The 16,979-nt window shown below is 41.2% G+C and overlaps 1 protein-coding gene across 1 annotated transcript in view; it reads left to right on the forward strand.

Moving 5' to 3' along the window:
• The first annotated feature begins 1,373 nt into the window (after positions 1 to 1,373).
• The window catches only part of TMEM39A (transmembrane protein 39A), a 28,629-nt gene continuing 13,023 nt past the window's right edge, over positions 1,374 to 16,979 (forward strand). The window contains exons 1-4 of the mRNA XM_020778434.3: positions 1,374 to 1,513; positions 10,444 to 10,634; positions 11,668 to 11,890; positions 14,510 to 14,593. Coding sequence (XP_020634093.3) covers positions 10,522 to 10,634; positions 11,668 to 11,890; positions 14,510 to 14,593 — 420 coding nt within the window. The 5' untranslated portion in view covers positions 1,374 to 1,513; positions 10,444 to 10,521. The remainder of the gene's footprint in view (positions 1,514 to 10,443; positions 10,635 to 11,667; positions 11,891 to 14,509; positions 14,594 to 16,979) is intronic.

Raw genomic sequence — 16,979 nt, forward strand, 5'->3', positions numbered from 1 at the left:
GAGGCCAGTGCCAGGTATACATATATGCACTAATAACCCCATCATCCCACGTAAATCAGAAAGATACAGCCATCATCCCACTGGAAACGCATAGAGGCCAGTGCCAGGTATACATATATGCACTAATAACCCCATCATCCCACGTAAATCAGAAAGATACAGCCATCATCCCACAGGAAACGCATAGAGGCCAGTCCCAGGTATACATATATGCACTAATAACCCCATCATCCCACGTAAATCAGAAAGATACAGCCATCATCCCACAGGAAACGCATAGAGGCCAGTCCCAGGTATACATATATGCACTAATAACCCCATCATCCCACGTAAATCAGAAAGATACAGCCATCATCCCACAGGAAACGCATAGAGGCCAGTCCCAGGTATACATATATGCACTAATAACCCCATCATCCCACGTAAATCAGAAAGATATACCCATCATCCCACTGGAAACGCATAGAGGCCAGTGCCAGGTATACATATATGCACTAATAACCCCATCATCCCACGTAAATCAGAAAGATACAGCCATCATCCCACTGGAAACGCATAGAGTCCAGTGCCAGGTATACATATATGCACTAATAACCCCATCATCCCACGTAAATCAGAAAGATACAGCCATCATCCCACAGGAAACGCACAGAGACCAGTGCCAGGTATACATATATGCACTAATAACCCGTTTTTAGATTAGTCATACATATTTACAAGCTTTATGTTGGTTATTATTTGTTTAAATTGAGTTTAAGTGAAAAAAGATAGTGACATCTAGGGGCTTGGAGGTGAACTGCAGGCAATCATCCCGATCATCCCTTTCAGTGATCATCCGTTTAGTACATCCCGTTAAATGGCGGTTAACACCACTGAAAGACAATCATACATACATACATACCTACGCCCCACGATCACAGGGGTGCCACACTTTTATTTTTCAGGACACGCGACAACGCACGAAGAGCCCATGCCTCGGATACGTGTGTCGTGGAAGTGTCCTGCTGCAGGCGAAACCCGATGGCCAAAAAGCAGCTCTCTTTTTTTCCCCTCAATGAAGCAAGCCTCTCGGCTCCTGCGTGCCTGTTCACCTCGTGTGTGTGAGAGAGAGAGTGAGTGAGTGAGTGGCGTGGAACTTCGCTGCTTCTGCCACTCCCAAGATGGCCGCCAGGCCACGCCGCGCCACTCCACGTTTCCCTTCGCGGGTTGGGCTTTCCCTCGGCCGCGGCAGGAGCGGCTGCTGCCGCCACCGCCTCCTCCGCCTCGTCGTCGTCGCGGCGTGATGAGCGCATCAGCCCTCCTTGCCACGTCTCTTCAGGGCAGGCGAAGCAGCAGCCGCCGCCGCGACGACGACGACGACGAGGCGCCGAAAGGGAAAGGAGAAGCCAGTCGGGAGGGCCGGGCCGCGCCCCCTTCCCCAGCCTGGCGGGCCCCTGCGAGTGGGACGACGGCGGCGACGGGAGCACCCCCACTCCCTTCGCTCTCCTCCGCTCATGGTGCGGCTGAGGACGCGGTGAGTCGGAGGGAGCGCTTCCACCGGCTCTCCTCGCCTTCCTCCCTTGACGGCGTGGGGTGGGGAGTGACGGGCGGGCGCCTCGGCTGAGGCGGGGGAGGCCGCCTTCGCCTTGGGCTCCTCTGCCTTTGTTGCTGAGCCCAGGGTGTGTGTGTGTGTGTGGCAGCCCTTTCCCTTTCTGGTGGGCTTCATCCGTTCCTCCCTTGCGAGGGGCTGTGCCGGGGTTGCGGGGCTCAGTTATGCGGCCTGCCCACACGTCCCCCTCCTCTTCCTCCTCCTCCTCCACCACCTCGCCAGGTGCCTCCCCTCCCCAAAGAGAACTCGGTGTCTTCTTCTCCCCCCCCCCCCCCGCCTGCCCCATCGTGGCTGCCTCTCCTCTCAGGCTTTTCCCTCACTTTTTCTTTTTCTTTAAACAAGCTGCCTCAACTTTTTCCTCTGTTGAGAGTAATGAGTTGTCTGGTGGGAGGAATTAGGGGCTTTCCTTCCCCTCGTAAGAAGGTAACCTTCTTGATATATCAGGCGAAATCCAGCAAAACAGAACAAAAACCCACAAAAACTAACCTGAGGCACCTTAAAGACTATTATATTTTAATGTGAGCTTTCCTGGATCACCTCCACTTCATCAGACATATGGAAGCAGAATGAAAAGTTGAATGAAACATCGGCGTCATACTAAATATTGATTGGCTCTTGGATGTATGTGACATTTTCATGCAGTGATTTATGGCTTCTGCTGATGAAGGCTATGATCAGTAGGATGTACTTGCTCATTTATGAGGCTTATATAAATTTCATTCTCTCTCCCCCCCCCCCCCCCCAATTTCAGAAACATGTTTGTCACATTGGGCTTCAGATGTCATATTCTTTCAGCAACATGGAGAGGGGGGAATCTGCTGCTTGGGTAACAGCCTATCCTCCATATTACTTTACCCAGGCTTCATGCTCCGGAGAGGATACTCCTCAATTCAGAGCATGTTACCATAGTCTCCCCAGACTGAAGGATGCCTATGGATGGTGCTATCAGTTAGAAACCTGCAGGCAGTCAGAGGCAAGAGCTGATAAGGTTGGCTGCCCCCTTAAAAGTTGTGTGATGTTCGTTTATGCTGCATTCCTGTGCACAGTTATATGGAAGTGAACCTCAGTAGGGTTTGCTTCTGAGTAAACATACTGCATAAAACTAGGAAGCGTCACTTTCTACTTGTAAATGAGACTTAAATAAGTAGAAGTTTCCACTGGTGGACTCCCTTAGCAAAGCATACTCAGCAAAGAGGCCCGAAGTGATGGCTGCTCATTTCTGATCAAATCTGTATCCATTTCAGTCTGTACAGACCCTGAAATTGATGTGGCTGAACCATGTCACTGTGGCTATTCTATATTTCTTTCTCAAAACATTTTAAAACACTCTTTAACCTTACAGGCAGCATAAAACTATAAGTAAAATAGTTTAAATATATGTTTGTGACTATTTGTGCTGGCTAGAATGGTTCTGCTGTAATCTGTTAGCCCCCAAATGTGCAGATTTTTCTTTGCTTGTCACTCAAGACTTGAAAAAAACTGAGGAAATTTCCTATAACATCATTGAGTCCTGAATTGTCCCCTATTATCAGGAATCTGTTCATTCATACTAAATAGGCAAATGCTGATTGGAGTCTTAAAATACTGATTTAGGACACAACTTTCCTGTGAGGAAGTCCAATGAAAATACTATGAAATATGAAAATATGAACATTTTACAAATTTTGATTGCAAATCTTCTTGTGGTTTATATGTATGTTTTACAGGACTGTTCTTCAATGTTATCTAATTTCGGAATTCTGATTTATCAGGCAGAGATGCAAAATTTGTTATGTTCAGTTATGAAATTGCAGTTCTGTCTGCTGTGACAGGAAACTGTATGTCAGCTATTTTGTGGTCAGTATAATGCAGGAAACTGCTCATGACTGCTAGATTAGAATATACTTTTTATTTCTCACATGTTATTGGGCTTATGTGTGATTATTGAATAATTAGGAATTCTAATTCTTGAAGAGATTTTCTGTTATTTAAAATAACATTTTTCTTAAGTAATACACCACTAATTATATTTTAAGTATCAGAAATTTTCTAAATGAAGAAACAGTTACAGTAAGAGGGAAACTCTTGTCCCACTTTATGGAGAAATTCTATAAAGTAGCCCATGTATCACGAGGAGACACGCTTTCATATCAATTCATAAACTCCTGGAGAAGAGGTGCCACAAAGTTTCTGTCTTTTTTCTTTAGCTATTAAGTCACTGGTTTTTTGAATGTATGGTGCACAACTTGCTTGAAAGCACTTTGAATTTAATGGGCAGCTGTCTCTCACATGTTTTCTGTTTTTAATGTGACAGTTTGAATTATTTCATGGATCACCTGAAAGGAATGTGTGCCTCAGGTTCCTTATAGATACCTGTGTGTACATTTGTACGCAATACATAGAAGGATAACCATTGTGACAGAGTAGCAGGTAGAGTGCTGCATTTAGATCCTTGATTTCAAAAGAATTACATTGTGGATTACTGGTCTGGTGCACAGTCATAGACATGGCCCAGTTGCTGAGCAACAAATGGTGACATTGCTGTGTTTCACAACAGAATTTGCAACAATATTGGTAAGGATCTGTAAGATAATGGTCATGTTTCCTATTTAGGAACTGTTATGATTATTGCAGTTAGCAGCAGCAAGAACAACTTTGCTTGTACAGAATCTGGGCAAATATACTAACTACTCCCATGTATGTCTGTATTTTGCCATGCAGTTAATAGATTGGCACATCTGCATGGCAGGAGTTTTACATCACACCTTCTAAAACTCCTGAAATACTCTGCAATCCATAAGAGTTCTGAGTAAGAAAGAATAGGAAAGGACAAGAGGCAGGCAATGGGCAGAATGAGATACATGTGACCAGAAGAAGCAAGAGATATTCTGTGCTCTTAGAACTGTGTAAAGGATACTATCTCCTTCCTTGGAGAATACTGCTGACCCATCTAGAGAAGAACCACATGCTCCACAGAATACTTAAGAGGACATACAGACCCCACAATGAGAGGAAGCTAGTCACCAGTCTCAGGAAGAAGAAATGCATGGTGATGGTTGAAGACTTCCTGCTGACAGGAACAAATGAAGATATGTACAGTATATATAAGTGGGTGTTCCTTTGGGCAGTGTATTGACTTGATAATCGTGTTTTCAAGATGTAATAGAGAAGAGGTGATGATTCAGATCCATCAGATCTGCACAGACTACTGTCCATTCCTGCTGATTAGTACAAGAATGGGCGGTACATCCAAATGACATCTTCTGTGAATTGCCAGACTATCATGTTCTGAATAGGAAAGTTAAAGACATAGGGAAAGAAACACTGTTTTCCTCATTTTTTTCCTTTGTACAAGCCATTCTTCCTTTCAGAATTCTGGACCTGTATCCAGAATTCTGGTGAAGAAAGTAAGCTACTGGAAGCAAACAGCTCGACGGGCAAATAGTATCGAGAAAGGTTTAGTTTCTTAGTTCACGTCTTACAGCTCCAGTATTCTTGGCAGAAGATGGGTGTACCTTACAAGGACTGGGAGGAATGTTTTGGCAAGAGCCTTGTAAAGCTTGTTCAAGAAGGCTTTAAATGCTGTAGAGTGGTGTGCTAAAACTCCAGGACTGAATATTGATCCAACACTTACTAACAGGAATATATGTAACAAAAGAAGCAGGATGATGAAGATGGTACTCAATACTGTTTTATGGATGTACAGCAGGGAAACGGGAGAGTGCTTTATCCATGTCCTCCAGGATATTTTTCTCCTTTAATTTTGTCAGCTTCTGAAGTTGTCTGCAAGGTAAACCAAGAATTCACTGGATTTATTTATGGCAATATCAAAACTGGCAGATGTTGATCTTTTCCATTTTTCATTATAGCCAACATTTCATTGGCAGAATGGAGGATTCTTTGTGTGTTTGGTGCTAGCTGATACCCTCAATTTCCTTAGGCTGGCTCAGATGTGCCAGAGCTCTGCTACCATTACAGGAAAAGAGTGGAGCTGTGACTTTCTCTAATTCATTCTTGGATTTGTAGCATCAAGTGGTGCCTCCATTATTTGCAAAGTTTGGGACCTGTAGAACAGTATAGGAAGTAGTGCTAGGGCATGTGAATAGGGGTGAGAATTTGAACAAAATCATCACCCTTCCCCATTTATCCAATGGAAAGCTTCCACTGGATTCTGAGTTGTGAAGGGACACTTCATGATGCAGTCCATTTTTTAAGATAGTAATTGTTAGTTCTTCTATTCCAAGTGCAGTTTTGCTTGATACTGTATCTACTCTTACAATCGTTAGCATGATTTAATCTGGGGATCATAATCTGTAGAAATGATCTGCTTCAGCGCCTGCTGATTCCAAATAGTTTTCTGTCATTAAAATCTTAGTCAAAAGCTTTATTGCATTTAGTTTCATTCCTATTTTTAAAAGCCATGAGAGTTTTGTTTATTTTCCTTTGACAGATGCATAATAGTTTCTTTCTTCAAGCATCTTTAAATGCCTTCTAAAACAATTTTGCATGGACTGTACTGAGTCTGTTTTTTCCTATCTTTCTCTCTTTGGACTGCATTATAAATGGAAGGAATTATTTCTAGTATTTCATATATATTTTGCAATCTTACTAGCATGTACATCTTGTTCTGAAGCTGTTGTATATGTAGTGGGCAGTTAGAATTTGTTGTTTTTAATAACTTGTAAATATACCTTGTGGCCAAGCACTATGTTTTAAAATACTACACAGATCACATTAATAGCTGTATAAATCTCTGTGACAATGCAAATATTGAAATTAAGATGCCGAACTAATTGTTTTGATACAACACAGAATGGCTTGTGACCCCCCTTCTACACTGAAGAAAAAGAAAGAAATGGGAATTAGAATGTGCTTTTACTTTGCTTAGTGCTTTATAAAGAAAATAGCTTTCTGATACAATTGTGTGTTTACATTTACCATCCATTGGGCTCAAACATCATGTTATATACACATGTATGTCATGATAGCCCATTAATCTGCTAAGACTGTTTCTGCTGGGCAGAAGAGAAAAAAAGGTTCTCTTTTTTTCCTTCTTCATTGTTTAATTCTGTATTGCATCCACCATGGGAAAAATGACTAAGGTGAGCAAAACAGTGCACAAGGAAAAAGCTACCCCTTCTTTCTTCTACATATTTAATATCTGATTGCCACTCACCAACAGTGTCGCTTACTGATTTAAATGGACTGTTGGAGAAACTGCTGCACATTTTTACATGTAATGAGTAGTTTTAGCTAGTATAATTATTTGTCACCTACTGCGTAGTGATAGGTTTCTGTCACTGTTATGAAATGTAAATTGTGAACTTGGTCTATCAGTGCCAACCTAAATTGCCACGATGAGTAGTTGCATTTCCTCTGTATGTGAGAAGCAGAAGAGGCTAAATTCCAGTTATTTGTGGTGCTTCAGTCTTTGCCTGTTTTTTGTAACAAAACTGAATGTTCTTGAGGTTAATGATTTCTTCAGTGTGTAAGTCAGTGATTCCCAACCTTTTTCAAGTTGTGACCCCCCCTTTTGTAATAGCCAAGTAACCTGTGACCCCCCACCAACATATTTGCATAAAAAGGCCATCACTGTCATTGACTGACTCCACCACCACTTCATACTGGGGAAGGAACAGGCTGGAGGAGGTTAAAGATAGGGAGAAGAGAAGGCAAAGGAGTTAAAAAATGGGACGGGGCAGAAGGACATCACAGTGGCCAGGGTGGGAACAAAACCATCACATAGAGAGGACCCTCCTCAGAAACTGGCACAAAGTTTTCCTTGCACCCACTTCAGAAGGGGAGAACATACTAGCATGTCTAGATGCATACTAGCATGCAACTGTCCCTCCCCAAAAAGCCTACAGATATTCTTCACTGTAGATATTGTCTGTAATGGAAGGTGTTCAGCCCAATACTTTTTAGAGGGCCACATCTGTCTACTTCATTGTGTTGGCTTGGGGAACAACTTTCTTACTGTGAATAGGAATGCAGAAAAAACAACAGTGAAGTGGGAAGTGATCAGGAGACTGAGCTCTTCCTGCCTGCAATATTGCCTCTTAAACTTGGTTAGCATAACCACACAGCTAGTTGAGATATACGCAATGTTACACAAACTAGTCAGAATCAACATATTGCCTACATTGATACTGCCTTTCAATTTACCGTATTTTTCGCTCCATAATATGCACCTTTCCATAAGACGCACCAATTTTTTATGAGAAGAAAACAGGAAAATATAATCTGTTTTCTTCGCTCCATAAGACGCACAGACTTTCCACCCCCCCCTGTTTTGTGGGGGGAAAGTGCGTCTTATGGTGCGAAAAATACGGTACTTTAATACACAAATCCATCTACATTATCTAAGTGGAGGTGTGTTGGCAATGGATTGTTTTCACCTGGCATGAAGAGCTGAGCTGACCAGCTGGCCTTGGTGTGTCTTCCAGGGGAAAAAATTACATAACTGGGGTTTTACCATCAAGAAAGCTCTGAAACTTCAGCTGGTGCAAAACTCTTCGGCCAGACTACTGACTGGGGCCAGCTACAGGGAACATATAACACACCTCTTACAAGAACTGCACCAGTCTGTTTCTGGGACCAATTCAAAAGAGTTTCTTAAAAAGTTAAGTGTTACTGTGCAGTTGTACAGCCTCACTGCTATGAATCAGTCTTTTCCTTTAAAAATCTACCTAATGTTTATGTATTTACTGAACTTTTTAAAAACCTGAAACATCAGCATGACCTCCCGCTATTCCCAAAGTTGCAGTGCTTTATGGTGGGTTGTTCTCTTGTACTGTAAATAGAAATGATAAAACAGATGTGACCTTTCGAACACCACTTACTTTCCCTACAATTACAATACTGCACAACTAGTATTGTGCTGTCTTAATTCATATGTAACCACAGAGCAGCAACTGCACTAGCAGAAGGAATATCAGGATGGAGGGCATCAAAAAGTTAAAGGGCTCCAGAGTAGACTCCACTTTGGTTTCATTTGCAATTCCTTGTCAGCCTCTAACTTCTGGTATGTAAGCTGTGATGATATACACAGGACATAGGCCCCAGTGCAGCACAATTATATGATAGATCTTTAAAATCAGGCTTTATTCCATTGCAGATTCTGTTTTCTTTGATAAGTCTTACCAGTTTTCATGTTTTCCCCCTAAAAGCTATTTTTAATTGATTTTTCTATTTTTATTGACATTTTTATAGCTTTTGGTTTCATAGTATTCATTTTTATTGTAAATCATATTCAGGCTTTTTTTAAAAAATGAAAAACAATATACAATTATTTTAAAATAAATAAACTGGCACAAAACAGACAATCTGTTCAGCCTGCTTGTTGTGCAGACAACATTTGCTTGTGTTGTTAATATGTTATAAACAAACAAAGAAGTTAGGTTAGGAACATACCAGCACAACTGGTGAGAAAACAGACAGCTCTGCTGTTTTTCTTTGTTTGCTTGTTTCTAGACTGATGTGTTTTACACATTTCCAAGAAATTTAGCACCTATATCTAAGCCTGAATCAAAAAGAACAAAATATTTTTTAAAATAAAAATTGAAAAGATTGGGGATGAGGAATTCCAGATATAACTATAATTTCTAATATTTGAACCGCCCAGAGTGGCCTGGGTTGCCAGATGGGCGGTATACAAGTCGAATGAATGAATGATAACAGTTTGCCTTCATCTGCAAAGCTTGAAGATTGGAGGTCCTTCATTCAGGCAGTACACAGGTATATCCGTTTTCTAAACTAAACACCTCCAACTGACACCAGATATATTATTCTCCTCAACAATATCTGCTACAGTAGTCTGCTACATAGTTTAAATTTCTGAGTAAAGGTTATGAGCCACATCTTCATTAATGTTTTAGAAGCTAGCAAAGAGCTTCCTTTTTTAGCCTCCAGAAGTTGATTTTCCTTGCAGTTTTAATAAGCCTTGTAGCTAGAATCTAGTTAGTGGAAGAAGCCTGTCAGCAGATAGAAAAGGAGCCAGTTTGCTTTCTCTGTAACCCATGCCTATTCTTAGTATCTTCTGCAGAAGATTGGAAAGTCCTCCAAAGGAGATGGATTTGATGGCCCTTGTTAAAACCTGATGCTTGTGATCAGTGCTGATGTTAGTGTATGTGTCATTTTTTTGCTACTTCTAGATGTATTGTGCTATACAGAATATGTAATTTTAACTATGTATTTGTCATAACCCACTTAGAATTTAGAGTAGTGGTACGCAAAGAATAGCTCTCCGGATATTGTGAGATCCCAGCTTTTAGGAGCACACACAATGATAGTCAGCAGTAGCAACTGCTGAGAGTTACAAACCAACAGCCTGGAGGGCAACACTTTATTCACTCTCACATTAGCAAACAGAGAATATAAATGTTTCTGAATGAATAAATAAATGGACAACCACTAGGTTCAGAAATCTTTTTCACCGTTTGCCTAGTATGTTTTTATAACAAATGGAATCTAATGCCCAGTCTTATTTCTTAGAGTTGCTTCAGTGAAGATTCAGTTGAAAGGAGGAATCTTTCACTTCAGATCAAGCGGTTTCTCAACAGCCTGTTTCGTTCAGCTAGCATTTATTTATCTCAAATATTTTTACCCCACCTTTTTCCTTAAGTGGATAACAGCATTAAAAAGACAATGTTTAAAAGCTAAACAAATACCTCTTGCAAAGTGATCCGTGATAGAAGATGCTACTAAACTATCATAGCACCTGCCTATGTCTAATCCCTTTTCTTTGTGTTGTTAGCTACAAATCCATCTTTGGTTTTCTTGGCCTCAGAAGTTTTCAAGGGACTCTGCTTTGTTTTAGCCGGTGACTGACACATAGTTTGATCAACTAAGTTCAGTTGTTTCTTTCTTGTTTGCAGAACTGAGAAGCTTAGATTGTTACCTAGGTCTCAAGGCAAAGACTGCCAGAGGTGGAAGAGGTGGATTTGTTCCTGGTCATGCCCGGTGGAAGGAGGGGACCCAGCCGGCAGCAGCTAAGCCGTTCAGCTTTGCCCTCTCTCCAGACCTTAGTCGGTGGCAACTGTGGCAACGGCACTGGCCTGAGAAACAGGTGAAATCAAAATGTAACATGGTGGGCTTGGGAAGTGGAAATTTGGGTTTCACTACCTGCCTGGTAAAGGGACGTGGTGGCGCTGCGGGTTAAACCGCAGAAGCCTGTGCTGCAGGGTCAGAAGACCAAGCAGTCGCAAGATCGAATCCATGCAACGGAGTGAGCACCCGTCGCTTGTCCCAGCTCCCGCCAACCTAGCAGTTCGAAAGCATGCAAATGCAAGTAGATAAATAGGGACCACCTCGGTGGGAAGGTAACAGCGTTCCGTGTCTAAGTCGCACTGGCCATGTGACCACGGAAGATTGTCTTCGGACAAACGCTGGCTCTATGGCTTGGAAACGGGGATGAGCACCGCCCCCTAGAGTCGAACACGACTGGACAAAAATTGTCAAGGGGAACCTTTACCTTTACCTTTACCTGCCTGGTAAGCTCTTCACAGAACCTTGACTTTTAATATTTCTTCTGCTGCTGAGGGCAGGCAGTAGTTGTGTGTACCACTCATGTTGTATCTTAGTTACTTTAGAACAATTTAAGCTATTGTCAGTCCTCTTTTAGAGTTATGTTACCAGTGCGTCCTTTCCAGAAGTTGTCAAAAAGTATTATGAGTGCTTGAAAGTATTCAGTAATAATGACATTATTTAAGTAGTTAGATAAGTAGTATAATCTAAGTAGTTGTCACTTGATCTGTAGTAGCCCTGGAAGGCCTGTAAAATTTTAGCAGAAGGTGTTTTCATTTCCATCAATTGCTATTTTTTGCCTGAGTGTTATTTGTAAATATTCAGATACTTGCCTTTGTAAAGATAGCAGTTTGTATCCTGTTCTCTCTTAACCCAGAATCTATGGAGAGGATGGTTGCATTGATTACTTTTATAGAGCTGTTGTAAGGCTCTGTTGAGATAACAATTTAAAAATTTTAAAGCCTGATCTGAACACTAAATATTATTTTATTCAATGTATGACAGCGTGAGCTATCCTAAGACAGCTCAAGTAGGAATTGCTGATGTGTTTTTTTGTTTTGTTTGTTTTGTTTCAGGAATGGTAGTGCTCTGAGCCTCTCTGCTCCACCTATCACAGCTTTGATTACTCCAGAGCCTGTGCGACACTGCCGAATCCCAGAGCTGCCTGTGGACAGGAACCTTCTGTTTGAATTCCTCTTTTTTATTTACTTGCTGGTGGCCCTGTTTATTCAGTATATTAATATCTATAAGACTGTATGGTGGTACCCATACAACCACCCGGCTTCCTGCACATCACTGGTGAGTTTGGCTTGAAGACTAAACACTCTGCTCACAGTTCATTTAGTCCAGGCATAATAAAATATCAGCCTTGTGACTTAATAATTGCACTCCAGCAAGCTGATTCTGACTTATGACAACCCTTTCCAAGGTTTTCTGGTACTCAAAAATGAATTACTGTCCCCTTCTTCTGGGAGTTCCCTGGGATTTTACAGCGTGCCCAAGGCAATATAAGTAGGTGGTTCTCCTGGGAAGCACAGTGGAGAATTGAACTCCCTCCCAACCTCTCATTCTGCAGTCAGATACCTAATGCATTGAACTGTCCAGCCACCTAGCCTTATGACTTAGTTCATCGATATGTACATGTTTCCAGGCATCAGTAAATAAAGACCATAGTTTTATAAGCAAAAAATGAAAAAGAACTGCAAAGCACAAGTACAGAAATGTCTCCTGAAGCCTTCACCCACCTTGCTCATTATATAGACGTTAAAACTCTGCAGACTATGTATGATGTCTACAAAGCTAGACTCTATACTCTGTATTCAGATACTCCAAAACATCTTTGAGTTCTACACCAGTCTCTTCTCATTGTCCATCTGGTTCCACGTACTTGCATTACAGGATTTCTAAACTTGGGTTTTAAGATAATCTTTAATTTTGTGCCAGCTGTTGCAGTTGTGGGGGATAGAGCCTGTAGGTTTGTTGAAGATGTGAATTTTAGTCATGGGAACATTACTGGAAGCATTCCAAATGTTCACCAAACAGTTGCATGCACCATCATGCTACCTCTCAAAGCCACATGGTCTTTGTTGTTGCTGATTATGATGTGCTTTATTGTCTTAATTAAGCAGATTCTGTTGTGTCGAATATTATATGCATTTTAGACAAAAAAAAAAACAGTATTTTGCACCTGGACATTTGATACTCCATAGCAAAAATGGTAAATTCTGTGATTAGTATCAGGTTTCACCAGGTGTTTGGCCTGTGTTATTTTGAGCATACATTTTCAGCACCAATTAATACAAAAACCACGTTTCTTAGAATACTGCGTCCTTAGACAACATTCTAAACTCCCAGAAAAGAGTAGCAGGTGCACATCTCTGAACACAACCCACCGTAGCCTCATGCAGACAGTCAAGCCAGTATACAATGAGGCCACAATATTGAAGGGTACAAAGATTGCTGTTTATTCCCACATTGTTGGATTACATATTTTCAGACCCCTTTTTGAAGCTAATATCCAACTAATGGCTGTCCGAAGATCAAGAGGGCAAGGAAAAGTGAGACAGCTAGGTCCTGGTTCTTCACTGAATGTTGACTGAAACATATGCCCAGGAAACTCATTGGGTGAGATAAAGGATTCTGTGGAGAAATCTGCTAATTAACTTTCCAGAGGAAAAGCCCATAGCAAAAAGTAGAGTACGGGTGACATTTTTCTCTTCTCAGCCTGCTAATGGTATACAGTATTGGAATCCTACAAGGAAAATTAACATAACTCCAAAAACCTGACTGCATCTACCTTTTAAAACTTCAAGATCTCTTCTTTTATAGTACTGAAGACAGTTCCTACTTACTGCCAGTCCACTCTAGAGTGCTCTTTTTGAAAAAGGAACTACATATTTTCCACCAGAGCAGTGAGGTGTTCCATCTCTATTGTAGTGTGACTATTCAACATTTGTTACATTTTCCACAACAAACAAGAGTTTATTCACTGACCTTCCCATATAGCTGGACTCTTGAATTCCATATACATCTTAACATTTCCACCAGTGCAGGTTGATTTTTGCCTTTTTTCAGGAACTTAGTGGTGAATAGCAGGTCTTGTGGCTTCATTTGCTGAGAGATAGTGTCCTACGTATGTACATTATTTTCCCCAGAGAATCATTATTGCTGATGGGTGACGTTCCTGGAAATTGCTGGTCTTGAGGTTCCTCCCCTGGGATATGGTGTTCTTAACTGTTCACTGCTCTAGCTGTCCGTCTCTCATTAAGGGAAAAATGGGCTTGCTATGGATTTTTGTTTTTCTCATGGGAAAGAAGGCTGCTCACACTGCCCTCCTAGATGCTTGATGATAATGTAATAGCCTACAGACAATGATAGTGTAACTGTAAGAGGAATGGTACTGAACTCCAAAACAGTTCTCCTCTGTATCCTTGTTATCCTGATCTCTTGCCATGAATTTTGTTTTCAGCTTTATTCTCATGACTTCAGTTTAGTTCATTCTGTGTTTTTAGATTTGTTTGTTTCCAATGAATAACTCAACATAATTAGCTTAAAAACTGAGTCAAAGTTCCTTCTTCCAATCCAGTGAACACTTAACTTTTGGCCCTCAAAGGTGGGACTTCCCTCACAAACCAGCTACTCTCCTTCCCCTGACAGATCGAAATTCATAGATAAATACGGCATGCCTGATTTTAGGTTTTCCTTTCCAACTGATACTTGTGGGTGAATTACACATGGACTGCACCCCATCAACATAATTCACAATCTGTTCCCTTCCTTCCCCTACATATATGGTAGACATTTTGTGCCCTATAGGAACTTCCATGCTTCTGTTATATCAGCTCTGCAGCTTCTGGCTCTCTTGCTTCTCCTTCACGCCGGTCCTTCTGACGAATTCCCTCTTTTTTCCCCCTTTAGAACTTTCACCTCATTGATTACCATCTGGCAGCATTTATCACAGTGATGTTGGCACGGAGGCTGGTGTGGGCCCTTATCTCTGAGGTAATATTTTCATAATGAACTAATTCAAATTAACTATTCAGATTTTAGATGGGTTTTGTGAGTGAATGCATGTCATTCCAAAATGTGGAAATTAAAAAAAATCATGTTTTTATCCCTACTCCCCTTGGGCAAATGTGCCCTCAGGGTTGAGGAAGTTAAGGTTACAGGTGTCAGGCCAACTGTGAAGAGCAGTACCAGGGAGGTGGGTTTATAGGGATAGGCAGTTGTAGCAGATCAATAGACAAGCTGCCGATCGACCCAGGGCTGTTGCACTTGGGTGAGAGCCTTTGAGCTCCCGGTGCTTATAGCAGTACAACAGGCAGAGATCAAGTGAACAATATTACTCATTCACGATCGGCAGTTTCAAAATAAATTGTGTTCTAGTAGTGTTTACAAAGAAAAATCAACCTGTTTGCAGCCCAGGGAGTAGCGTGGAATTCATTGACAAAAGTTTCCATTTATAGGGAGCATGCCTATAACTCCCCTGTTAGAACAGCTTCACAAGCTGCCAGTCCATGTCAAAGCCCAATTAAAAGTGATGGTTGTTAACTATAAAGCCATTACAGGCTGGGTCCAAGCTGTCTGAAGGATTGTATGAGTCTCCCTGGCTCTTTAGAGGAGGTTTTCACTTGATCCTGCAACCTCCACAGAGGCATCCAGTGAAGACACAAGAGAAAGCCTTGTCAGTGGTTGTTCACAGATTGTGGAATATCTTCCCTCAAGAAGCCCAGTTAGCTTAACCCTCCTCTCCTTCAGGAGACTGGTGAAGACCTCAACTGTTGGGCAATAAAAAGTTTTTGATTTTGGAATACAGCACATGGGGGTGGGGGTGGGAGTAGTAGTCATAATTGTTAATTTGTCTTTGAATGTCTTTTAAATTGTTTTAATATTATATGCTTTAATTGCTTTTTAACATAATAATGTACTGGCTGAAGTCGAGTTGCTTAGCATAGTAAATGATATTAAAGTAGCCCCATTGAATCAGTAGAGATTTCATACTCAGTTCCACTGTAAATTACATAAATTCAAGTGGACCTCTTTTACCTGAAATTGACTCCAGTGTAATAAGTCACAACTAAAATAGACCCATTTGAATCTGTACAACTTATAAAGAAGTTGACTTGCAATATCTGCACTGATTAGTATGTCAACTCTTGTGCAAAGGACCATGCTAAGCAACAGGATTTCAGTCACTGTTTTCATTTGCCTTGCTTTTTCATAATAGTGAGTACCCTTGGGTACCTTCACCAGATGAAAGGTGGCATAAAGATATATTAAGTAAATAAATACTCAAAATACCATTGTGAATAGGATCTTTTTTGAAATGTGCCCAGTAATCCTAATCTAAGCCATTCTTTCATTGTTACTAATGGGGTAGAACAGGGGTCACAATTGCACTACTCAGTTTTGTGTTTTAATGAATTGTGAAGTTGAAACATTAAGCATGCTGATTTTCCGCTATGCTGGGTTTAAAAAAACGAATTATTCAACTTAACAGTGTTTTCCATATTTCCATTCCCAATTGCTCGTCTTCATTTATTTTAACCAAACAAGCAAACCTCCTTCCCCCCCCCCCGTGTTAATGTGTGTTAGCACACAGGTGCATGAGCACATGGGTTTGTATCTGCAGTCCTGTCTGAATTTATGATTACGACACTGAATTTAGATTGGCATAGATTGGATTCTTAGCAGGTTAACAGTTGCTGCTTCCTTTTTCTAAACTTATTTGGCAGAAGGGATTTTTATTAAGCCTGGGTGCCGGTATGAGCTGGTGCATTAGCTGTAGGCCCCACTGGAGTTTAAGAAAAAGGTAGATCACACAGTTTGGATTTTTTGTTACCTGCTTTTTCTGTGGTTGAGATATTTACTATTTTTGTGATTTTACAAATGTTTGGAGAAAGGAGCTTTAATGCCCTGAACCCACAAAATACGGTAAGTCCATTTCAGACTTCCTGGGTCTGCTGTCAGTAGACCTCAGAGCAGTAGTTAACCAGCACAATACCAAAGGGACACAGAAGTAGTCATCTTTATAGGATTTTCATAATAGTCACTAAAAATTTGCTCTCGCACAATCCCCATATCCTCCTCTCCTCCCAACCTCACCTATCATGTATCATGTGACCTATTGGCATGCTAATGGTACCACCAGGAACTGGCTGTATCTCCTGATTACCTGTTCCTCTTGTCCACCAGTGGGTGTCACTGATGTTCCACAAAGCAGTCTTCATTCTTTTTCTTCCTCTTTTATATTCCTGTGACTTCATCTTCATGCCACATGACCTGGTGATGGTGGACATCTCTGACCAACCCTGCCATTTTTAATCTACTGTGATTGATTAAGTGCATAATGTCCATCTTGGAAAAAGGGGGCATTTTCTTTCTGTCG

Source organism: Pogona vitticeps, chromosome 2, assembly GCF_051106095.1.
Source record: "Pogona vitticeps strain Pit_001003342236 chromosome 2, PviZW2.1, whole genome shotgun sequence".
Lineage (NCBI taxonomy): Eukaryota > Metazoa > Chordata > Lepidosauria > Squamata > Agamidae > Pogona > Pogona vitticeps.